The 25,657-nt window shown below is 42.2% G+C and overlaps 1 protein-coding gene across 2 annotated transcripts; it reads left to right on the forward strand.

Annotated features, from left to right (window-relative positions):
• Positions 1 to 39: 39 nt before the first annotated feature.
• On the forward strand, positions 40 to 19,170 carry LOC118837567 (zinc finger protein 260-like). Of its 2 annotated transcripts, XM_036744524.1 has the most exons (5): positions 40 to 134; positions 8,398 to 8,482; positions 13,886 to 14,012; positions 14,589 to 14,681; positions 16,646 to 19,170. In XM_036744524.1, the coding sequence occupies exons 1-5, from the start codon at positions 79 to 81 to the stop codon at positions 18,463 to 18,465; spliced, it is 2,181 nt and encodes a 726-aa protein (XP_036600419.1). In that variant the 5' UTR covers positions 40 to 78; the 3' UTR covers positions 18,466 to 19,170. The 2 variants fall into 2 exon arrangements, with proteins under 2 accessions (XP_036600419.1, XP_036600420.1); XM_036744525.1 differs by lacking the exons at positions 40 to 134; positions 8,398 to 8,482 and having other exon boundaries at positions 13,906 to 14,012; positions 14,624 to 14,681.
• The last annotated feature ends 6,487 nt before the right edge of the window (positions 19,171 to 25,657 follow it).

Below are 25,657 nucleotides of genomic sequence, written 5' to 3' on the forward strand. Positions count from 1 at the left end.
GGCCGGACCTTGACCTTCTGGGCGGACTGGGCGAAAGGAAGCTAGAAGTCTGGGGGGCACCCGAGAGGGAGGCTCGGGATGGAGCATCCGGAGGTTACTGCGGGGGTACCGAGGCTGCAGTGCGGAGGTGGGAGGTGAGCGGAGCTGGGGCAGCGGGAAGTAAGCCTGTGCTGGGGAGAGGGAGGGAGAGCCAGCCTGGTGCCCCTCCCCACTCCCGTGACCTTGTCTTTGCCGTCTCCTGGTGTAGAGTGGAAGCCCCCGGAGGGCAGTCTCGGTGCTCCGGGGGTGAGGATAACCCCCGGGTTATCCGAGGTTCAAGGCTGGGCAGAGAGGGGTGGGGGGACTGGAGGTTGCGGGGAGGCCGGGGGTCGGGCTTCCCTGGGGTCGCTGGCGATGAAAGCTCCATGGGGTGACTCCCTGCGGGGCGCTGGGACTCCTTTGTAGCTGCCCCTGCTCCGCGCCCTGCCCCGACAAGGCTGGGTCTGGGGGTTCCTAGGTAGCGTGCTTCCGGGGACTCCGAACCGCCTGAGCAGACCCGGACCCGGCTGCTGGTCCCGCCAGGGTCTCGGAGTCCTCTGAGATGGCCGGCTCTTACGAAAGTGCCCAGGCTGTCCATGGTGCCTTCCCATTCCCAGGCCCGAAGACTGGCGACGCTGAGGCTCTGTCCAGAGTACTTGCGAGATCGGGCAGCCGGGAGGGGTGGGTACCATTGACAGTCCTCAAACCCTACCACGGCGAGCCTGAATTGGATTCCAGGCAGAATTCTAGGACTGTAAGATCAATGGAGTGGCGTGTTGAGCGAATGCTACAGAAAAGAAAGTGGGGATCGGTGTATATACTTTGTCTTTGTTGTTCAGTCAAGTCTGACTCTTTGTGACCCCTGCGAGGGTTTTCGTGGCAAAGATACTTGGGCTGGGTTATCGTTTTCCTTCTCCAGTTCATTTTACAGATGAGGAAACTGAGGCAAACAGGTTTCAATGACTTGCCTAGGGTCACACAGCAAGTAAGTGTCGGAGGCCAGATCTGAACTCAGGAAGATAAGTCTTCCTGACTTTGTGCCTGCCCGGGTTGCCTCACCTTGAATGTTATTTCTCCCCATTAGAGCTCCTTGAAGACAGGAACTTTATTTTCACCTTTCTGTGTAGCCCCAGCACTTAGGCCTGGCAGAGAGTTAGCACTTAAAAATGCCTGTTGATTGACTGAAACAACTGGCATTGCTTCTCTAAGTTCACTTGTTTGGGGGGTCATTTTCCTAAATGTTAGAATCTGACAGTCTCTCATGCTTTTCTTGCAGAAAACTCAAAAAGATACAGAGATGTATGTATAATCCCGGTGACTTTGAAAGTGGTTGATTGACTAGATCAGAGGTTCCCAAACTTATTTGACTTACTGCTCCCTTTTAAAAAAAAAAAATTACTCACCATCTCCTGGCAATCTACTTTATTTAACCCTTTCTTTAACCCTTCAATGTTTTTTTTTTAAATGTGTCATTTCAAAAATAATTTCTTTAATGGCACATCTTACATTTAATAATTTATTATAAACTTGTGGGTTTTTCCTGCATTGAAATTTTGATGACACAATATTGCATCATGCAACCATGTAGTATCGTATTGTAAGCAAGTTATTACAGGTACATATTCCTGGACTTCCTGTCAATGCACAACACACTAGCCTGCCAGCACTTGCTTGTTAAGACCTGTTGGTGGATTTCAGCCCTGATTGGTTATAGCTTGCATTTTGTGTTATTTGGAAAATAATATAATCACTATGACTTTAACTCTGTTACACTACAGATGAAACATGTACAAAGTTTTTCAAAACTTTATCTTCTCTTCTTCCCTTATGTTTCAACCACTCTCTTGTTTTTATTCAATGTCCCCCAGTTGCACCAGAGGCTACTACCCTCCCCCCAGTCATTCCAGTGCCCCCCCAGGTGGCAGTATCATCCACTTGGGGAACCTAGTCACTAGACCCAAAAAATAGCTATCTATAGCTTGTTATCAGCTTAGAGGGAAGACTATTGGAGAGCCCCAGGAATCTGTGAGGGCTGTTTCTGTTTCTTTTTGTATCTCTAGCACCTGGCATGGTGGCTGACAGGTGGGAAGCGCTAAATAAAGACTTGGGATTTGTCTGATCCTGTGCCATAAGTACTTTAATTAGGAATTTAAGAAAATAAGCTGTGTTGGGTAATAGACTGGTGGTAGGCCAGGAAGACCTGAGTTCAAGTTTTGCCTCTAAATAGTAAACAGGGCAGCTAGACAGAGGCCAGCCTATGTTAAGGAAGATTCATCTTCCTCAGACATGTACTTGCTGTGTAACCCTAGACATGTCACGTGGCCTCAGCTCCGTCATCTGTTAAAATGAGCTAGAGGAGGAAATAGCAAAGCACTCCAGTATTTCTGCCAAGAAAACTCCAAATGGGGTCAGGAAGAGTCAGACACGACTGAAACCACTGAATGACAAAATACTAAATACCCTAAGTAAATACTAATACTGCTAATAAGAAATTATATTCTATTATGTGTGACATGTAATTATATATAAAAAATATATATATATAATTTATAATATTTTCTTAGCCATAGTTATCATCATTATTATTACAAATAGGCAGCATTTACATTTAAGGTTTACAAATACGTCATTTTATCTTCACAACAACCCTTCGATGTGAGTGCTATCATTATCTCCATCTTAAAGAGGAGTAAACTGAGGCAAACCGGTTAAGTGATTTGCCCAGAGTCACACAGGAGGAAATACCTGAGGCTGGATTTGGAGTCGGGTATTCCTAAGTCAAGGTCCCATGCTCTCCAGTGTGCCTCCTCGCTGTCCCATACTAGCTTTGTAATTTCAGCACGTCTGTTAAACTCTCAAGTGTTCTGGGCTGCTTCCTAAAAATAGGAGTCACAGAGGAGGTGCAGGCTTGTACTGTTAGAGGGCATTTTCTCACCTGAGATTTCCCTATACCAGTGAAATCCAGGTACAGTCTTGATGTCCTGATTTGAAGAAGGCCTAGGTGACATGTTCATCAAACATTCAGGTGATACAAAGCAGACTCAGGGCTCTCAGCCCTGTCTCTTGACAATCGCTCCGCCAGCAGGGCTGTAGATGGAATCTCAGACAACTGATGCCCTTTGTCCCTGATCCTGGGAGGAGTTCAGTCCCCCTTTGCTCCCTCTGTCCCCTCTCTTTGTAAAAAGGATGGGAGCCATACCCACTCTATGGATGCTTGTGAGGAAGGAGGGGATGGCATGAAGGGTTTCCAGCCTCTTGAGCCCTGGAGTTCTGAGATCCTCCTCATAGTTCCTTTTTCCTCATCAGCTTTGTTTTCTGGGATACCGTGTGGCCCTCCCAGGAGAACAGAGAAGGAGGGACTTGCTCCTGGTGGGTTTTTGACTAACAGGGACAAGGGGAGTCAGTTTCCTTTTTTTCCTGTCCTGCCGGTCCATTCCTAGCATTAATAGAGGTTTCTCTCTCTTCTGGAATGTCTCTTCTCCATACAGAAGCCCTTTGTCCTAAGGAGCAGGAGCCCACCTAGTCTCTTCTCCTAAACATTCCCTATATCCCGGCTGACTGATGAGGCTTGATCTCCACTTGCTCCCTGAACTCTCATGTGTTAGGCCCTTCCCCATGCGTGGGATGGGCCTCTCTCTGCCCACCTAGATCAGTTCTGTAATCTCCCTGCCTCCACTCCTCACCCTGCAAGGCCACACTTGCCAAATTAGTCTTCTGAATGCACCTGCATTATCTCCATTGTTGGGTGTTCCAAGCCATTCCCAGAGCAAGCACATCGACCACTCCTCCCAACCAGAAAGCTCTGCTCCCATTCACCCTTCTGTTCCCCCAGGATGTCATCCCTCCCTTCAGGATCCATCACCTCCCTGGAGCAGTGTGATGAACAGGGACAGATTCAGCAAGCCTGGGCTCAGCCCTGGGTCTGCTACCTGTATGGCCTCGAGCTAGCCTTTATGCAGTCTGGGGCTTAGTTTCCTTGGATATAAATGAGTTGGTTGCTTTTGATTCTTCTGAACCACGTTCCCATGAGAGAGGTGACTGGACATCTCAGTGATGATCACCATAGAGACTAGGTTCCCAGATTATCCACAGTGGCAGACAAATCTTAGGAAAGTCTTAGACCAGAAATCTTCTCTGGCTGGGCCAGCTGACAAAGCCCGCCCATCCTTCTTAAGTCATTTCTCCTGTTGAGACCCTAGGTGACCCACATACATGACCAATGTTCTGAGAACTAGCATTTATTAACTGGGGGCATCAGGCCAATATCTTCCAGCCACTGGGCCCTTTGCTTTGCCTTTTCTTGAGCTCTGCCAGCGTCTTCCCACAATTGTTGAGATCCTCCAGATACAGCAACACTTCCTGGTGTCTCCATCTTCTCCAGATGCCACTGAGAAGTGGCAGGTACCCCTGAGATAGTGGGGGACACAGGCTCCAGCTGGAAAATCTTGGTGAGCAGATGCAGGCTGTCTGCTATGGGATCTAATAGTGTCTGCTGTGCAGGGGCCATTCTGCACAGGCAGGACTGGCTGCCCAGTTGTAACAGCAAGTACTCTAGCATACCCAGGATGGCCTGCTAGCACAGGTTCTTTGATCTGCTTTTAAAGGAAAAATAGCTTTTAAAGGCATCAACAATCTCCCTTTAATTAAACATATATATCATTCGCTTAGTTCAGGGGAAAAGTTAGCACCCTGAACGTAGAGGAAATTCAAGCAGAAAAATTACAAATAGAGAAATTAGCAGAGATCAACAGACAGGACTTCCAACTGTCTGAGAAATTAATACATAATCACCAGAGAGGGAAGCACAAACATCTGGGTTTTAAAAGCCAGGTGGCTCCTTAACAGCTACCCAGAGTCTGGTCTGGCCAAATCACATGAACATTCTTCCCATGAATGAACCCAAAAGCAAAATGCTAATCTCAGAATATATATATGTATATATATAGCCAGAAGGCATCACAACCCTCTGCTTCAATGCCCAAATACCAAAAGGTGTGAAAGCCTTCAAGCAAGCAAGCTTCCCTATAAGCAAGCTTCACCTTCAAGCAAGTTCCTCCACAAAGGGCTCCACCTGACTCAAGATGTATCACAGCTGTGAGCTGGAGTTTCAAAGCAACCAAACATCATGATTGAACACATGTGGTCACATTAGCCTATTAATGGACGGGGGAGATATTCCTATTCCATTAACATACCAGCAAACAGTCTGGGGGACCTCCTACTCATGGCACACTGGATTGGGCCCCTTTGGTTCTCTCCTTCCTTGTCTGGGACCTTCCCTCTCTTCTGTACAGGTCCTGTGGGTGAGGCCTCCAGACTGGGAGACTCCATGACGATGATGCTGACAAGCAGCAAACCATTATATTTTTGTATCAATTTTCTTTTTGTAACAAACTTAAACATCATTAAGCCCAAACAATGATGCAGAGAATCAAAAGAAAACCGGTTCCCTATGTAGGCATGAGACCTCATGGTTTGGCTTTTTTATTTTGTACATTTTGTTGTTCTTTTTATATAATTTGGGTTTAGCCTGGCAGTTCCAGCAGTGTCCTCTGCTCACCTCTGTCCACTGCCTTTTAGAGATTGCCTGCAGTTCTCCTCCCCTTCTTTCTTTCATCTGTATCCCCAAACTTTCCTCCCTCAAAATAAAAAAGAAAAACCACCCATCATCATCATAACTAACATTCATACAGTGCCCACTATGTGCCAGGCACTGTGCTAAGCATTTTAGAAGTTCATCTCATCTGATCCTCACAACGACCCAGAAGGTAGGTGCTATAATTATCCCCATTTTACATTTGAGAAGACTGATGCAGACAAAGGTTAAGTGATTTACCCAGGATAACACAGCTAATAAATTAGTATTCTGAGGCCAGATTTGAACTCGGGTCTTTCTGACTGCAGGCCCAGTGTTCTGACCTCTGACTCTGTATCACCTCAGTGCACATGAAAATGCCACGTACACATTCTCTGTGTCTGTCCCAGTGTGCACCTCTCTGCCACTGTTCTCCTGGCAGGCTTCAGGGCCTGGGCCTTGAACCTCTGCCCTTCAGGTTCCAGGGGCTATGATGGCCCATTTTTGCCACCTCTTCTTTGTCACTGACTTTTCTTCCCTGGCTTTTCCTGAAATGGCAGGATCTGATCCATGCATATGCAGTTTGCTTTCTGTCTCCTTCAGGGCTGGCTGGGGGAGGAGGGGGTCCTTTAAGGACTGTTTGAGGCCTTACTGCCTGTTTTGACAGCCTGACGGTATCCACTGCCTCCATCTTCCCTGGCCCTTTGACCACCAGCCTCATGGTCCAAGTCTGAGGAGGCTTGTCTGCTTCATCCTGGCAGGTTCTGAGACATTTGCCCAATTGACTCCGTGGTCTTAGCAAGCCTTCTGCCATGGTGGAGTCAGAGGACCTGGGTTCAGATCTCACCACTAATACTCTTCTTGTGATTTGGGTCAAGTCCCTTCACCTCCCTGGGTCTCAGTTTTCTCATCTGTAAAGTAAAATGAGGAAGGCAAAGAACGTGTGAGAAGACTGGAAAGGTGGCAAGGAGCCAGGTTACGAAGGGCTTCGAATGCCAGAAAGAGGATTTCCTGTTTGATCCTGGAAGTAATAAGGAGACACTAGAATTTACTAAATAGGTGTAAGGTGGGAATGAAGGAGTCAGACCTGTGCTTTAGGAAGAATAATTTGCAAGCTTGAATGGAGGATGGACTGGAGTGGAGAGACAAGAGGCCTGGGCCCCATATTGGCCATGGGGAGCTGAGAGGCAGTGAGGAGTCGAGGATGGCAGCTGGGTTAGGAGCGTGGGTGACTACGAGGATGGCAGTACCCTCAAACAGTGATAGAGAAGTTAGGAAGAGGGCATAGGCTGGGGGAAAGGTAACGAGTTCAGGTTTAGGCATGTTGAGTTTAAGATGTCCAGGAGATACCTGGTTTGCGATAACCTGGCTCCTTCCTCATTTTACTTTACAGATGAGAAAACTGAGACCCAGGGAGGTGAAGGGACTTGTCCCAAAACACAAGAGGAGTGTTAGTGGTGAGATCTGAACCCAGGTCTCTGATGAAGGAGGGAAGTCAGAAGGGGGAGGGGAGGAGGGATGAAGGATGGCTAGAAAAGGGATAAGAGAGGAGATGGAGAGAGGATGGAGGAAGGGCGGCAGGCTGGTCCAGCTAGAGCACAGAGTAAGAGGAATAATGGAAAGGTGGGAAGGGGCTTTCAAAGCTAAGCTGAGGATTTTCTACTTGTTTGTCCTGGGGCTGAAGTGAAAGCCCCTTAGCCACCACCAAACTGGTCTCCAAAGGCCCACTGATACCATTCTCAGCTTCTCCATCAAATCCATGATAGCACGAACTGCTTCAGATGCTGTGTCACTGGACACATGCTGGCCCTGTCATCCACAAGAATACTGTAGTGCTTTCCATAGGAACCATTGTCTCCATGTGCATCATGGTCCAGGATGTGTCAAGTTGAGTTTTTAAACAAAATATGGACTTTTCTGTTTGCCCCACTACACTGGAGTTCACAGTATTGGGCCAATTGTTCTGGTTGATTGAGCTCTCCTAGGACTGAGATTCTTCTTCCAGTGTATATCGTCCCAGCCATGTTCCTTTAACAATTTGACAAATGTTCTTTGGTGAAAAATGACGAAAATGATGAATGGCATGGGCCCAAGGACAGATCCTTCAGGTACTTGCCTACTTTCAGCCAGTCAATCAACCAACATTAAGCACTTACTTCATGCCATGTTAAGTGCCTAGAATCTAAAAAAAAAAGGAGCTCATACTCCCTCAAAGGAAACTTGCCTTGTAACTGGCACTAAATGGCCACCTTGGGGTTACAGACATTCCAGAATCCAGCTACCTCCTCCCTAGCCCATTCTGTGAGGAGGTAATTGATAGATGTCAGGTTCAGGAAGAGGCATGAGCCCAAATCCAGGAGGTGGTAACCTGAGTAGGAGGGAGGGATAGTACCTCTCCTTCTGGGGTGGGACAGGGGGACAAGAAGGGAATGCAAGGGTTGGGACAGAAGGACTTTGAGGCAGTTCACATTGGATGGTGTCAGCCTTGATCCCAAAGTCAGAGGCAAGGTCATCTTGTAAGGTGGGCTAAGGGTGGGAATTTTGGCTTAGCTATTTTGGAGGCTATGTCAAAGAGCCAACAAGTGAAGCAGAAAAGGGTTGCCAGGTGAAGGTAGCATGGATTTGTAACAGGCCCAATCAAATCACAGTTTTATGAGAGGGAGAGGTGGGCAGAACTGATAGAGGGTGTCATGGACCTTCCTGATGTGGCAGGAGGGTTCAGGGGTGCTGAGGCATTGGTGAGGACTGTGTTTAGGAGCTTCAGTGTCTGACTGCTGTCCTTCACAATTGTTCTCATCTTACAGCCTGGACTTCTCAAGCCCATGTCCTTCCCAGGGTAGGAGCATAAAGGAAGGAATGACCTCTACGCTGCTGACAGCCAGGTTCCAGGTGAGTTATGGTTCTCATTTCCCTTCTCTTGAACAGCTTTATCTCAGCCAGGTCCCCTCTACACATCTGGGCCTCAGTCATTCTCTCCTACCACTTTGGTAGATGCTATGAAGCCCACGTGTTGTGAGCTTGGAATTGTGATTCCCCTTCTTCATGCCTCTGCAGCTGATTTTTTGAACCTTCATGTCAGACTTGACATTTAGCCTGATGAAATTTCATCCTAGCTTAGATCTCTTTGAATCCTGACTCTAAGATCCAGTCTTGTGACTATATATCCTTGGATTATCTTCTTGGGGTTCATTTTCAGGGATGATTTTTAGATATGAATTTAATTTTAGATATTGAATTTAATAAGTGACCTTATCATCATGGTACAGACTCTAGCACAAAATTAAGCTAAGAGTAAGTAGGATTCATAGACTTATAAAGTTTCACCTTGAAAGGAACCTAGTCCAGCTCAGAACAGGAAAGACATAACCACTCTTACATATTGGACCAGTTTTTATCCAGCTTCTGCTTGATGACCTTCAATAAAGGTCCTCCTGAGACTGCTGGAGGCCTCTGGTTGTTCAGGAAGCTTTTCCCAACATCAAGAATAAATTTTCCCCTTAGCGACCTGTACTTGTACTGAGTTCTGCCCTTTTGGGCAGAAGCAAAGAGAACACATTTAATCTCTCTTCCATGTGACAACCCTTCAGGTACTTGAATGTGGCTGTCATGTCCCCCAAGTCTCCTTTTCAGCAAAGTATACATTCTCATTCCTTTCAAAGCATCCTTATGTGCCATAGACTCAAGGCTCTTCAGCATCCTGGTCACCTTCTTCTGGACACTCTAGTTTGTCATTTTCTCAAGACTAAACACAACACTCCACTTAGGGAGACTACAAAGGGACTGTGGTACCCTTATTCCTGGACATTGGGCCTCTCCATGCATCCCAAGGGGGCATTAGCTTTGGGAAATGCTAGATCACCCTGCTGCTGACTCCTGAGCTTGCAGGCTCCTAAAACTCCCAAGATTGTCCCACAAAGTGGTAAGTGCTTCATGAATGCCCACTAATTGGTCAAGTGAGTAGTTTCCAGATTTTTGCTTTAGCCATAGTATTCAGGGAGTTTGGTCAATTCTTTTTCTTTTTTTCAAAAATAATTTATTATCAGTCCCTCCAACTTCTTACTCCAATTGAAGAATTAAAAAGAAAATGTCTATCATTAAAATGATAAATGTCTATCTCCCTGTGGCCATGACCAAGAGTAGATGTCTCAGGACCTCTTCAGCAGCAGGTGGGTGGCATGCTTTATCCTCACTCTGGAACCATGGCTTATCATGGTCTTGATTGGTCAGAGCTCTGAAGTCTTTCCAAGTTATTTTTCTTTATGATATTTTTGTCATTATGGAAATCATTCTGTCAGTTCTGCTCACTTCACACCGCATCACTTCATGGAGGGCTTCCCTGTTTCCTCTAAAACTGTGTTTCATCATTTTTATAACCGCCCCCCCCCACCCAGTCTATTATATTGGTTTGCCATCATCTGTTTCACCATTCCCCAACAAGAGAGCACTCCTTTCTTTCCACTTTTGGGCTACTGAGGAAATAGCTGCTATAAGTATTTTAGTATATCTAGTACCTCAAGAGAAAAAAATAAATCTTTGATGGTGGAAAAAAATTATATTTAGGATAGTTTTGATGACCTTAAATTTAAAAAATTTTGCACAAACAAAACTAATGAAACCAAGATTAGAAGGAAATCAGAAAGCTGGGAAACAATTTTAACAGCAAGTGTTTCTGATAAAGGTCTCATTTCTCATAAATATATAGAAAACTGAGTCAAATTTAAAAGAATACAAGTCATTCCCCAATTGATAAATGGTCAAAAGCTATGAACAAGCAGTTTTCAGATGAAGAAATTAAAGCTATCTATAGTCAGATGAAAAAGATGCTCTAAATCACTATTGATTAGAGAAATGCAAATTAAAACAACTCTGAGGTACTACCTCATATCTACCAGATTGGCTAATATGACAGAAAAGGAAAATGCTAAATATTGGAGAAGATGTGGGAAAATTGGAACATGATGCATTTTTTGCTGGAGTTCTGAACTGATTGAACCATTCTAAAGAACAATTTGGAACTATGCCCAAAGGGCAATCAAACTGCACATACCCTTTGATCCAGCAATACCACTCCTAGGTCTGTATCCCAAAGAGATCATAAAAAAGGGGAAGGACCTACACGTACAAAAATATTTATAGCAGCTCTTTTTGTGGTGGCAGAGAATAGAAAATTAAGGGAATGACCATCATTTGGGGAATGGCTGAACAAGTTGTGGTATATGAATGTAATGGAATACCATTGTGTTAAAAGGAATAATTAGCAGGAGAATTTCAGAAAAACCTGGAAAGACTTACGTGAACTGATGCTTAGTGAAGTGAGCAAAACCAGAAGAGAACATTGTACACAGTAACAGCAACATTGTGTGATGATCAACTTAGCTCTTCTCATCAGTACAGTGATCCAAGACAATTCCAAAAGACTCATGATGGAAAATGCCATCCACATCCAGAAAAAGAACTGTGGAGTCTGAATGCAAATCAGAGCATACTATTTTCACTTTTTTTTGGTTTTTGTTTTTTCCTGTTTTTTTCCTTTTCTGGTTCTTTCACAACATGACTAATGTGGAAATGTGTTTAACATGATTGTACATGTATAGCCTATAACCAACTGCTTGCTGTCTTGGAGACAGGGGCGTGAAGGGAGGGAGAAAAATTTGGAATTCAAAATCTTATAAAAAATGAATGTTGAAAACCTTATTTACATGTAATTGGAAAAAATAAAATGCTATTTACACAAAAAAGAAAAAAATTGCATTTAAAAAAGAAAGAAAACTGTTCACACTCATATATATTGAGATCATTTAATCTGTCGAGTTTGATGATTGTTAAATGATCTCTCCCTCCCTACTTTTCAGGGCCTTATTTTTCATGGTTGGTACTGTAACCTTTTCTTCTCTTTTGCTTTTCAATCTTTTGGCTTTATCCTCATGCTTCTTACTCCCTTGTGGAGTCCTTCAGTTCTGTTGCTCTATTTCTCAGGGAATTTACTCCTTGGAGTAAGGCTGTCCAGCTTGTTTTTATGCCATTTATTCTTCTTTCCATTTTTTCCTCCCAAACTCTCATTTCATGGGTGATTTCCTTTTTAATCCTTGGTTTGATTTCTTCCAGCCACTCCAGGAGTTCCTGTGGCCGTGCATTATTTTTTCTCTTCTTGTAATTGTTGTGGGCCCTCTCTCTTCTGTGATTACTTCTTGGACTTCTCTTAGCCTCTAATATTTCATTGTGCTGAGCATGTTCTGCTGGTTGCTAAGCAGCCTCCATTCTGGGGTTGGGATTTGTGTTCTGGCCAGTACCCTCTGGCGCTCTAGGATGGGTTGGGAAGGCTTTGTTTGAGCCTGTCTCTCCTGTAGTCTGGATACCACTGCTGCTGCTGATCTTGAGGGGATGGATGGTATGGCCCTCCTACCCTCCATCTCAAATCTCTCGTTTATGTCTTAATCTCCTAATGGTCCACTTTGGGTTCAGATCACAGGTGGTCCCATTCTCTTAGGAGTTGTTTCTGTCTGCTGCTGTGGGCCTCTGGAGGATTTCAGAGGTCCTAACGGTATCATTGCACAACCTTCCCAGTGCTAGTGCCCAGGTGGTGAGTTGGCATTATCTCCTGTTGTGACCCTGAGGAGGTCTAGTCTCCATGAACATTTACCTAGAGAGGCCAGAATCCAGCTTCAGGTACCAGGTTATTGGAGCTGGTGTTCACAGTCCTGGCTGGCTTTGGTTACCTTTGCCAGTTTGCCATGGTTCCTCTCCTCTCCCCAACTCGGCTGGTTTCTGGCCAGGTTACTGGAGATCACACTGGCTGTCTTTGGTTCAATCTCTGTACCCTTCCTCCATCCTCTTGTGGCCCACTTTTGGTTTATTACTTGTCTAGATGGAAGGCTTAGTGTAGAGTCTTTCCAGATTTCTCTGTCCTTTTTTCTTGGACAATTTTCTAATACTTTGGGGGGCTTTTTGTGGAAGAGTTTGGCTTCTCTGTGTCCTCTGACATCTTTATCTTTACCATAAACTTGATAACTACACTCATACCAGTCATTTTGACGTACACTACCCTCATCCCTTTAAGCCAGGGTCCCATTCTTGGGTGCCATCTTCCTCGAAAGCAGATGATTGTCCAGATCTGTTTTGTTTTCTCAATCCCCAGATTTTAGCAGGCAGGAGTATGGAGAACCACACCTGCGTCCCTCTTGTCTTTAGGTCCTTGCTCTAGACTTAGCTGTCTCCTGTACCATTTTTGAGTCGCCTTCTAGAGTATCCCTTGTGCCCACGGGAATCACTAGAAGTAGAGAGTGGTCATTCCTCTTTTTACGTCTTGCAAGTTCTTGGGCTTGTGTTTGATACTTGCCCCAGGAAAACAAAAGACCTCGCTCTTCAGCTATCAGGCTACCTCTGAACAGTGAGTCACCCACACACACACACACATACACCCTAGGATGCATCTCTTCTTCTGACACTCTGTGGATGATTTCTCCCAGATGAGCCACATCAAGAGGAGCTTCTAAAGTGTTTCTCATTTCTAGGTGCAGATTCATCCTTCTTCCCCTCCTCTTCTATGGGACATCATCCAATTTCCACCTTCCTGACCAGGGTTAGGTTCCCCCATGGCCACTTCAGGTCCTTTTTTCCCCGCTTTGATTCCATTCCTTTCAGGGACATTTTTCTGTCCCTCTGGCCTAGTATCTTAGAGATTTCTCAAGATCTTTCATCTCCTGTAGGAGGAAGACCAGACCCATTCCTGGAACGTAAGCGGTATTCACTTGGCTGTGTCAGAAATACCAGCATGACCCAATTCAATTCACGTCAGTGAAGCATTTCCCCTGTTCCCCTTCCTGATGGAGATCCATCTCAGCCTAGATCTGGATCTCCTTGTGAAGGTTTGCAGCTCACCTCCAAAGCATTTCCTGCTCAGGAGCTTGATAAATAATTTTGAGGGCCACACCCAGTTTCCCTCTGCCATTACAGATAACCCTCTGGTTTCACTTGCTCTTTATCTATTTTCCTTTTCTTCTTTATCCCCCCTCATCAGTTATCTCCTTTTCCTTCTCCTGATGTTCCTTTCTTCTGGTCCTTATCTCCAAATCAGCTTCACAATTGCCTTCTTCTGCCCTAGTCCTCCTCTCTTCTCTGGATTCTTCTCCCTTAATTCTCTCCTGTAAAGGTCAACAGTCAAAAGTCAACATAGAATACTCAAAACTGGCAGTGCTTTAACCCCACCCCTCATATGCCCTGCCAACTCCACATGTCTCCCTTGGACTGTGAGAGGCAGTCCCTGGCTGAGCAGGAATGTGTTTGATGTTTCAGCATCCAGTAACATTCAGAGATGTAGCTGTGGACTTCTCATTGGAGGAGTGGAGACGCCTGAGCCCTGCTCAAAGGCACCTGTACAGGGATGTGATGCTGGAGAACTATGAGAACCTGGTGTCTTTGGGTAAGTACAGCCATCCCCTGTGATTCATCATCTGTCTTCAGGGGGTGAGGGTGGAGTTGTATTTGCATTCTCCCTTCTATCCGCCCTGGAGGCCTGAAGGGCTGCCATAAGTTAGGGTACAGCAATAGTCACCAATACATAGGATGGGAGGGACAGGCAATCCAAAACCTATTAGAGCCTTTAGATGGAATTTTTCTGTTCCCCTTTCCCAGGTGCGAAGTCTCTGCCTTATACAAGCAGAAATCCCAGTGTTTTTGTACTGGCCCCAAGGCTCTAGCTTCCTTTGAGTGAAAGGAGAGACTCCTTCCCTTAAGTGAAAGGTTCTTGGTGAAGCCACTTGCCTGGAGACGTGAAAAGATCCTGCTCATTTAGCAGGCCTTGGGTCCAATGAATTCCTTGCCCTTCAGAGTCCAAATCAGATTAGCAATCCACTCTTGGATGAAAGAGGTCAGAGGTCTTTTTTCCATCCTCTGCCCCTTCTTAGCATCCCTATTTCCCTGAAGAAGAAAAGACCAAGACTAGACTCTGAGATGGCCCTCTGTGTCCAGTCCTTTCTGTTTCTCTCTCCATGATCAGGGCTTTCAGTTTCTAAACCAGATGTCATCTCCCAGTTGGAGAAAGAAGTACCATGGATACCTGAGGGAGAATTTCCAAGTGGCCCTTATCCAGGTGAGTAAGGGACAAACAGGTTGATGGGATAACAATAGTGGCTTGCATTTATATAGCATTTAAAGATTGCAGTGCCATTCAATATTATTTTGCTACAAGATAAGGCAAGTATGCAAAAATCAGAGAAATAGAGAGATACTTAAGAATTGTCACAGAGGGAAGAAAGAGCCAGGAAAACAATATACATAGTGACTACATTATTATAAATAATAAAGCCATTTCAAGGCTGTCAAACTGATGAATTATAGTGAAAGATCTTAGTATGAGATAACTGATGATGGAACGTACATCCTTCCTCTGGGAAAGAAGATGGGGGGATTCAGTACGTGGAATATGGTGTGCAGCTCAGCAGTGCAGTAGATAAAGCACTGGGCCTGGATTCAGGTGAGTTCAAATCTGACCTCAGACCCTTTTAAGTGAGTGACCCTGGGCAAGTCACTGAACAGATGTCTGCCTCGGTTTCCTCCACTGTAGAATGAGGATAACAATAGCTGCCTCCCAGGGTTGTTGTATTAAATGAGATAATAGAGAGTGTTGGGGGGTGGGGCAGAATTAAGGTATAGATGGTATAAAAGCCAGAGGGAATAATAAAACTAGTGCATAATGATGACTCACAGCTCTTCAAATATGTACATTAGACTATGGGAAAGAAAACCAGAAAAATGCAAAGAAAAGCCCAGGAGGTTATAAATGATTGAACACATATCTGTCAAATTCCATTATTTGATGACTGTTAATCCGACCCCAAATATGGTAATACCCACAACCTTATCTTTGTTTTCAGCAGCCTTTGTTACTTTCTTCTCTGTCTGCAGCTGTTGCTGTTGCCTTTAAACACAGCCCTGCCTTCCGTACGGGCTTTTCTGCTTTCTTCCCTCTGTGTCACTTCATTCAAGTCCTTCCATATTTTTTGAATGTTTCATTTTTGTCTTTAATGGCACAACATTCCTGACAAATTCATACACTTTATATCATTCAGGAATTCCCCAGCCAGTGAACACAAGTTTTTGTTGTTTTCAAACAAACAGATGATTCTGTCAGGAATGTTTGGGTATAGGTGGCCGTAGATTCCAAATTGGTTTCCACTTCAGTGATTTTCTGAGCCAGTGATTTTGCTTCCATGACTGTGTCCACCAAAAGACCATCTCTTTTTCATTGAGCTCATTGTTTTCAGCTCTAGCTATAGGTACTTTCACTGCTTTGGAATGTGATTTATTTTGTTCGAAGCTGGGCTCCTTGTTATTCTCCTCACCTGTTTTTCACTTCAATTTCCCTGCTAAAATGTTCATTCTACCTAGTTCCTATTGTTAAACCTGAAAACTTGGTTGAAGGAAACAAACAGAGCTAGATGATAGAAAATTTATATTATTCATCCATTCCCTTTAAACATAGCAGACAGACATGATCATGGAATGAGCCAGACAGAGTCTGACTGACTTGTACAGAAACATGAACAGGTTTTGTATTTTTTTAGAACAATCACAATTCAGCATGTTACTCAGATTTATGATCCCCATGTATGTTTAACCACAAGACAAGGATTTCCCTTAATGGAATAGGGTTGTAAAAAATGTTGACAAAGGTCAGTAAAAACTACAGCCCAGCGTCTCTGTGTCTCATTAATATTCCATAACATAGTATATACCCGTAGAATATTAAATGAGGTAGTCTTTCTTGGGGTTAGGGTCTCATCCTTTAATGGCTAACAGGAGTAAGAATGCCCTTAGGTCAGTCTGATCTGGCCTTGTTGACAGAGGTAAGGGTATTTCCTGAGCCCAGGTCCTGGATCTTCTTCCAGTTACTCATTAATTCAGGCTCTGGGTCTGGTTGAAATTAAAAATGATATAAAATGGTATAATATTTTCCACACTATTGAATAGTTTTCTCCTCGATGGAAGAGGCAGAATTTAGAACTTATAAAGGAGAGAGGAAAATGGCTACTGACACATTTTTATTTCTTTCAGATTCTTTTAATCAGAAGACTAGGTATGAAAACAAGGACTCAATTCTGACTGAGGACACTTGCCTGGATACTTTGCCCAAGGAAAAAGGACCACAGAACAATCCCTGGTATCTCAACATAGGAGAATCTGGGGAATGTGAGGTCAACTTGGAGAGCCAGAAAGGCCTCCAGGAGGGAGCCCAGGAGTTAACAGTCACTCACAAAGGAACATTTTGTAAAGCAAATGTCCTTGATTGTAATTCCTTTGTGAAACATTTTAGTCTGGGGCCAGTCTTTTTTCCACAGTGGAGAGCTGCCATAGGAAAAAGCCTCCATAAATATAATACACTTAGAAAGAACTTCAGACAGTTTTCAGACAGAATTCAGCGTAATGCAGTTGCCTCAGGGAAGAAACTTAATCTTCATAACACAGAAAGGAAAACGCTCAGTTATCACTCGGACCTCATCAAATGTCATAGAACGTGTGCTAGTGAAAAGCTGTATGAATATAATGATGGTAGAAAAGCCTTTGACAAAAGAATGAATCTTACTGAACATCAGACTGTTCATACTAGAGAGAAACTCTTTGAATGTAATGAATGTGGGAAAGGCTTCAGACGAAAGCATTATCTTAAAAGCCATCAGAGAACTCATACTGGAGTGAAACCCTTTGAATGTAATGAATGTGGGAAAGCCTTCAATGACAGTCGGAACCTAATTAGACACCAGAAAATTCATACTGGAGTGAAACCATTTGAATGTAATGATTGTGGGAAAGCTTTCAATGAGAGGCAGTCCCTTATAAGACATGAGAGAACTCATTCTGGAGTGAAACCCTTTAAATGTAACGAATGTGAAAAGGCCTTCGGCTGGAGGGAAAACCTCATTAGCCATCAGGGAACTCATACTGGGATCAAACCCTTTGAATGTAATGAATGTGGGAAAGGCTTCAGACGAAAGCATTACCTTAAAAGCCATCAGAGAACCCATATTGGAGTGAAACCCTTTGAATGCAACGAATGTGGAAAAGCCTTCAATGACAGTCGGAACCTTATCAGACACCAGAAAATTCATACTGGGGTGAAGCCTTTTGAATGTAATGTATGCGGGAAAGCCTTCAATGAGAGGCAGACCCTTATTAGACATGAGAGAACTCATACTGGTGTGAAACCCTTTGAATGTAATGAATGTGAAAAAGCTTTTATGCGGAAGGATTGTCTTAAGAGCCATCAGAGAACTCATACTGGAGTGAAACCTTTTGAATGTAATGAATGTGGGAAAGCCTTTAGTCAGAAGGGACACTTTATTATCCATCAGAGAACCCACACTGGAGTGAAACCCTTTAAATGTAATGAATGTGGGAAAGCTTTCAATGACAGGCAGTCCCTTATTAGACATCAGAGAACCCACACTGGAGTGAAACCCTTTAAGTGCAACGAATGTGGGAAAGCCTTCAATGACAGGCAGAATCTTATTAGGCATCTGAGGACTCATACTGGAGTCAAACCCTTTGAATGTAATGAATGCGGAAGAGCCTTCAATGACAGGCAGAACCTTATTAGACATCAGAGAATTCATACTGGGGGGAAGCCCTTTGAATGTAATGAATGTGGAAAAGCCTTTAGTGCCAGCCAGAACCTTATAAGACATCAGAGAATTCATACTGTAGGGAAACCCTTTGAATGCAATGAATGTGGGAAATCCTTCAGTCAGAAAGGACACCTTATTAGTCATCAGACAATTCATACTGGAGCAAGAGCCTTTGAATGTAATGAATGTGGGAAAGCGTTCAGCCAGAGAGGAAGCCTCAACAGACATCAGAGAACTCATACTGGAATGTAGCCCTTTGAATAAAAGGAATGTGGAAAAGCTTTCAGGCATAAGAAATACCTTAAAGCCATCAGAGCTCATATTGGAGTGAAATCTATTTAATGTGGAGATGTCTTCAGCCACACAAGAGGCCTTATTTATCATCAGAGAACCTCATACTGCAGTGAAACCACTTGAATGCAATGAATGTTGCAAAGCTTTCCATGAGACACATCATTATTAGATATCATACAAGTCATACTAGAGTGAAAGTAATAAGAGTGGAGAAGCCATCAGTGAGAGGTGGACCCTTGGTAGGCATAAGAAAATTCATGCTAGAGTGAAACTTTGAATGCAACGAATGGAAAAATCCTCAGATCCTAGAGATGCCTTATTAGCCATCCAAGAACTCAAACTGGAGAGAACCCCTTTTAATCCAATGTATGTTGGAAAGCCTTCAATAGGAAGGGTTACTACCAGAGAATTCATTCTGGAATGAAGCCCTTTTAATGTAATAAAGGTGGGAAAGCCACCATCAGACTCATATTGGCCCCAAATCCATTGAATCAATAAATAAGGAATTCACTAAGCACCTACTCAGGGGGGCTGAGATTCTGAGTTTTCTGCCAGAGAACATAATTTAGTTGTATGTTTGGTTACAATGTACTATTTCCAGTAGCTAGGTGGTGTAATGGATAGATTGTGTTCAGGAAAACTCGAATTCAAATCCGGCCTCAGACACATACTGGCTATGTGATGTGCACAAGTTACTTAACCCTATTTGCCTTAGTATCTTTGCCAAGAAAACCCCAAATGGAGCCATGAAAAGTTGGACATGAATGGAATAACTGAACAACAACTAATTCTCCTTCACTTGGGTTTTCCTTGGATGAGACGTTGGTGGAAGCAACTATATGATGGAACTCTATGAAAAGTATTACAAGTTCAAAAGCTAGGAATGGAACTTTATAGACCCCATAGTTGTTCTTTAGAGAACACCTTTTGTGCAAATGGCAGAAGTTGGAACTATGCAATGCAATAAGGTACGTGGACCTAAGTGTTAAGTGACAGTTGGTGCTACTGAAGGCATTATTCTCTATCACAATGAAAGCACTAAATGACACTGGGGGGAGGGGGTGGGTTAATACTTGGGTCAAGAGAGAACTCTAGACTGATGCAAGCATCCTACTAGCCCAAAAGGACAGCTGATGTTTATGATGAAATGCTGGGTTTTGTGCTCAGTGTCTTTAAAAGAATGTGCAACCAGCTTATTCAACTGACTTTCAAAGTACCATCAAGCCTTCGGAACTTTTGTGTATAGACTTTTTTTTTTAATTTTTGAGAGGATGTAGAAAAAAATATCCTAGTAGTGCCAGACCATTTTAATTATAGTTACTCATCCAGTGACCCAAATTAGTCAACAGTTAATGAAAGAATAGGATGCATGAGATGAATATTTCTCTACATAGCAAGCACCATTGCCTATGGGGAAAAGAAGCAGACTCCTTGGTGAGAGCAATTAAAATAGCAGTCATGGAAATTCAGCCAAATGAGCTCCAAGAAGAGCCCATCTGCCATGCAATGATAATCCACTGGAATTAAATGAATGCAGTGATGATGCAGGTACTTAGACTCTACTAAGAACGACAATGTATGTTTGTAACTACACTAGAGTCAGGGAGGAAATCTCTTTTCAAAGGGAAATAGAGGTGCTGAACATAGAGTTAACTCTGTCTTGCCTAATACTTGAACTATAGGGATTCTGTGACTTAATAAGAGAGTTGGTAATGTGGTACTGTGGGAAAGATGCTAGATTTGGAGTGTTGTGACCCAGGCAGTAATCATGGCTCAGCTCTCTTATTGTCTGTGACCTTGGACAAGTTCCTTGGTTTTCCTGGGCTGCCTTTCTTCATCTGTAAAAAAGGAGTGGGTTGTGGTACATATCCTCTGAGATCTCTTCCAGCTTTCAAGCTACACTCCTATGGATATTCAGCCAGTGACAGAGCTAACAGTATGTTTTCTAGCAATTAGAAAGTGTTTACTCATTTAATGAGATGACCCCCATTGTTGGAGTGAATGTAATGGTTGCTTTGTATTTATCAACAGGTATTTCTTAAATGCCCACTACTCACCATGCTAGCAATATAGCTAGGTCCCGATTAGTGCAAATAATGAATCCCATGCAGTCATCACATTATTTACATTCACACTATTCAGAGTTATGTTTAAACTATGTTAATTGATTCCAGCCCAATGGAAATATGCAATGAAAACTTTTTAAATAAGTTTTTTATCTTTTTATTAATGTAATATAACAACAAAGAACAATGTTTTGGATTCATGTTTATTACAAAGTCATAGAGAAGTTATAGAAAGCAAAATGTTTAAATTACTAAATATCATACCTAAAGACAAGCCTATGCTATGGATATGGCAAAAATGTCATTACTGTCATTTTTTAAATACTTCAGCAGCACAGACTGAACTATCTTATCTTTCTTTAACTTCATAATATGCTGATTAGTGTAAACAGCTTTTTCCACATCTCATTTGGAGAATTTGCATGCTTATATTCTCCTGTAATGAACACCAAGTGTAGTTGGATCACCCAGGGCATTATCTAAAATCACTAATGTTTTAAATGAAATGCTGTAGTCCTTGCAGTATTTTTCAACAGGCTGACCAGCATAACTTCAAAAACAGACTTTAGAAACAGCTGTAGTCCCCCAGGGTTTCTTATTTCACTGCCAAAGAAATGGAAGCCTCTCACAGGACAAGGATTTCAGACTGATAAGCATTGGTTTTGATTTTAAATCCCTTTCTGCATTACCACTCAACCAATGTGTTGGATGATCCTTAAATACCTTAAATCCAATACTTTAAATTCCTGTCTTAGAAATGTAAGTTCTAGAAGGCATCCTCCTCCAGAATAAGCCTGTTTCGTCCACATTAATATTTTGTGGATTGGTGTATCTGCCTTCTTCAGAACGTCAGAATGTTTAGCTTCTGCAGCCTCCTCTGCACTAGCCACCCCTCTGATCATTTAACATTCGGTTGAACTTCATTTTTAAAGTACTTCAGTCAACACTTGGAGTAAAAGGTTCTTCAGTCTCTCCTTCAATTCTGCTTCCTGTCACAGCCTTAAAAAGGCTTTGGTCTGAAAGGCTGCTCTGCTGAGAACATGCTTTTTATTGCACTCTTCATACAGCTAGACTGAGATCCATTTCTGTCACTCTAACACTTACATTCTTGGCAGTTTTTGGCAAAGAACAGAAAGCTGATGCACCTTGGCCCTTTGTTTCTTTTATTTTTATTTTCTTTTATTTCATTGTATGTGTTCTTTATAATATTCTGTATCTTATCTGGACTTACTAGGACCGTGTTCATGCTATTCAATTACACCAGATTTTTGTTCTGCTGTAAGAACAAATCTCTTCTTTTTTGTGCTAGCAGGGTTTCCATCTGAAGGATTCTTCCTTTTGCTCATTTTGTTAAAGGCTTTCTAAAATGTAAACTCAACCCAGGTTTTGGAAATATGGTTGGCAGCAGCACATATCCACATACAGCCTTGGGGAAGCACAGGCTGACAGCATAATGCATCCTAAAATCCCCTGACAAACTCACGTGTTGCATTAATTGAATCTTGACTCACTAAATGCAATTGGGATTTTGCAATTTGTACTAAATCAAATTCTGCATCACTTGAGGTTGCATCAATCATGATCAATAGGTCAATAAAGATAAAGTACGAATATAAAGAAGAAACGGAGTCCCTGCCTTCGTGGAACTTCCATTCTATCAGATGTAACTGGAGCTGACAGAACTGGGTTTTACTACATGTCCAAAGAAGGTAACTGATCAAATGAGAGAAAATATCTTTGCATCCGATGTCTTGAATAAGGGTCTAGTATCCAAGCTATATAGAAAATCAATAGAAATGCATAAAACCAAAAGCTTTCACTCAAAGAGAAGTGGTCAAAACACATTAATAACTGATTCTCAAATGGAGAATTTTAAACTCTTAACAAATATTGCAGAATGTTCCCAGCAGCCAACAATAACGAATGCAAATCAAAACAATCCTGAAGTTTCACTTGTAGCAGTTAGGTAGTACAGCAGATACAGTGTCTTGAACTTCGAGTCAGGAAGAAGACCTGAGTTCAGATCAGATCTCAGATATTTACTAGTTGTATTACCCTGGAGAAATCACTCCGCCTCCAAATAGCACCTGCCTCACAGGGTTGTGAAGATTAAATGAGATAATATTTGCAATTTACCAAACTAAAGCACAAAACACAGGAACTATATTTGATGTAAGACATTAGTGGCCGTTCTATGTCAGGGACAATGAGGTCTCAACTTCTAGGTGGAGCCCCTTCTACACACCAGGCTGAATGGTGAGCTTCCCCCAGCCTTACTGTCATATAGGCCTGAGCAGATCAGCATACTAAATCAGATACAGTTGCTCATACAAATAGACACTCAGAAGAATGAGAGAATGTACATGCCTGTGCATGTCAGGTAATTGGGAGGTGATGAGAAGTAGATTTGAGGGCATTCCTTGAAACATGGGAATGGGATTTCTTATTGGGACTGCTACATGGTCACAGAGGGGCCTACCATTCACACACATACTCTTGCAAATATCTAAAAACACTAGAATGAATAATGATTCATTGAGAAATTCAAAGAGAAACAATAGGAAGCACCTCCATCAAACCCAGCACTGTGGAAAGATAACAAAAATAACCTAGAAAATAGCTCAAGGAAAGATAGGATTTAACCTCCCTAAAGCCCATGACCCATCCAGAGCTCCCCCCACCAAAAAACAATCAATAAAGCCTAAAAAACATTTTAAGAAATCAGAAATAATAGCATAGCTCTATTAGAATCAAAAGGCAAAGTAAAAATGAGAAGAATCCACCAGTCATTTCCTTAAAGGAGTCCCCAAATAATAACTCCCTGGAATGTCATAGCCAAAATCCAGAGCTTCAGGGTCAAAAAACAAAACCTACAAAGATCCAGAAAGAATTCAAATATCAATGAAGCAGTCAGGATCAGACAAGACTTGGTAGCTATTATGATAGAGGAAAGGAAATAGTGCGTGTCAGTATTCCTAGAGACCAAATATACATGTTTACCACCAAGAATAACCGCTTATTAGTCGGCATGATCCTACAGGAGAAAAACAGACTTTTAATGGAAGAGGATTTGAAAGGCATTCCCCATAAAAGGGGCAGAACCAAGAAGAAAATCTGAAGTGCAAATATAGGATACAGGAAAAACCTAGATAGGAAAATCCATTTGAGTAGCTGAAAGGGGATGTTATGATGATAACTTGCTTACTCTCACAGGGGGAAAAAAGTTTCCCATCAGAACCCTCATGTCTTCAGGTGTCACAGAGGAAGGAGGGATAGCATGAACCCCATTATCCTCTGAACTAAAAAAAAAAGAATATTTGAACAAAGAGAGCAAGAGGATGGTGTGAAAAGATATTAACTCAACAGAGAAACAGGCATGGATAATGTGAATTGGGACTTAAAAGGAAGCCTAGTGTTGATGGAGTAAACAGTCCAATGAAAACAAACTTCAACTTCTGAGAACGCATCCTAAAGGGAGAATTAAAATGAAAACAAATATAAGTAAGGGGAAGCAGTTTGCTTCAATTACATATCATTAATACTGTTCATTTTCCTTCTTTTCTATCATTTTTATAAAGAGAGATGGACAGGAAGGAAGAGAGATATGATGGAGGAAAATTAAGAATAAGCAATAATGAACGGGATGAACTCAGAAGAGAATAGTAGAATCCATTCTAAAGGAGAATGCAACACTGTTTTCAAGAAACTTGAAACAGATTTGTGGAGTTTAAAAAGATGAAATGGAGTAGAACTAAAAAAAAAATTAGGTAGCCATCAAGATTTCAAACAAGACAACAGTAAATAATGGACATGGTTTAAAAAGATAATTGAGGAGTAGCTTAAAAGTACCAAAGACAAATAATATCAATTATGTGTGTATATGCACATAATGAAATAACATCTAAGCAACTGAAGGAAAAATCAGATGGGAGCTAGGTGGTTCAATGAAGAGAATGCTGGATCTGGGGTTAGGAAGACCTGAATTCAAATTCAGCCTCAGACACTCACTAGATGGGTCAATATCCCCTCTTATCACCTTCAGGAATTGATTTTTCTAAGAGTGAGGCACAACAGGAAAAAAAGAGGGTGGGAAGTCCCAGGGCACAGTTTACAAGGCTAACATAGAAACTCTTTAAAAGAATAAACCTAAACTAGGTACCTTATAGCTTTAATTCCAAGAGGAATGTAGAGACTAAAGAACAAAAGTATAAGGGCCAAACAAATGGACTTTTTGTACTGTAATAAATAATATATATCTAAAACCAGCATTGAGCATTATATGTAATGGGGATAAACCAAAGGTTTTTTCAGTACAGTGAAGGGTGAAGCATGATGTCCATTATCATATGGTATCCATTATATTATTTCATAGAGTACTAGAAATGCAAGCTATAGCAGTAAGATGAGAAAAAGAAAAAAAAAGAAAAAGAAGTTGAAGGAATAAGCAGAAGAAAAGAAAAGAAAATTATTGCTTTTTGCAGATGATACGATGTTTTACTTGGGTAACTCTAGAGAGCTACTGAAAATTAAGTGAAACAATAACTACCGCAAAGTTTCAGGATATAAAATAAACCCACATAAACCATTGAAATTTCTGTATATTACCAACAAGACCCAGCAGGAAGAGATAGAAAGAAAAATTCCATATATAGTAACTACAAAATACACCAAATGCTTGGGAGTCTGCCTTTCAAGGCACACAGGAATTCTATGAGTACAATTATAGAATGCTCTTTACACAAAGACAAAAGAAAATTAGAGAAACAGCCATTGCTTCTGAGTTGAATGAATATAATAAAAATTACAATACTGGCAAAATTAATTTGCTTGTTCAGTTCCATACCAATCAAACTGCCAAAAGATCATTTTATTGAGCTAGAAAATTAATAGGGAAATTCATCCAGAGGAACAGGAATTCAGGAATCTTAAGGGATATAAGGAAGTTGTAAAGAAAAGAGCCTACCAGTATCAGATCTCAAAAAACAGCTAGGTCCCAACGAGTGTGAATAATGAGTCTCAAGAAGCAGTCACATTATTAGTTATTCAAATTTGCACTATGGAAAATTGTTTACATACAAAATGTG

The sequence above is a fragment of the Trichosurus vulpecula genome, chromosome 2 (genome assembly GCF_011100635.1).
Source record: "Trichosurus vulpecula isolate mTriVul1 chromosome 2, mTriVul1.pri, whole genome shotgun sequence".
Classification (NCBI taxonomy): Eukaryota; Metazoa; Chordata; class Mammalia; order Diprotodontia; family Phalangeridae; genus Trichosurus; species Trichosurus vulpecula.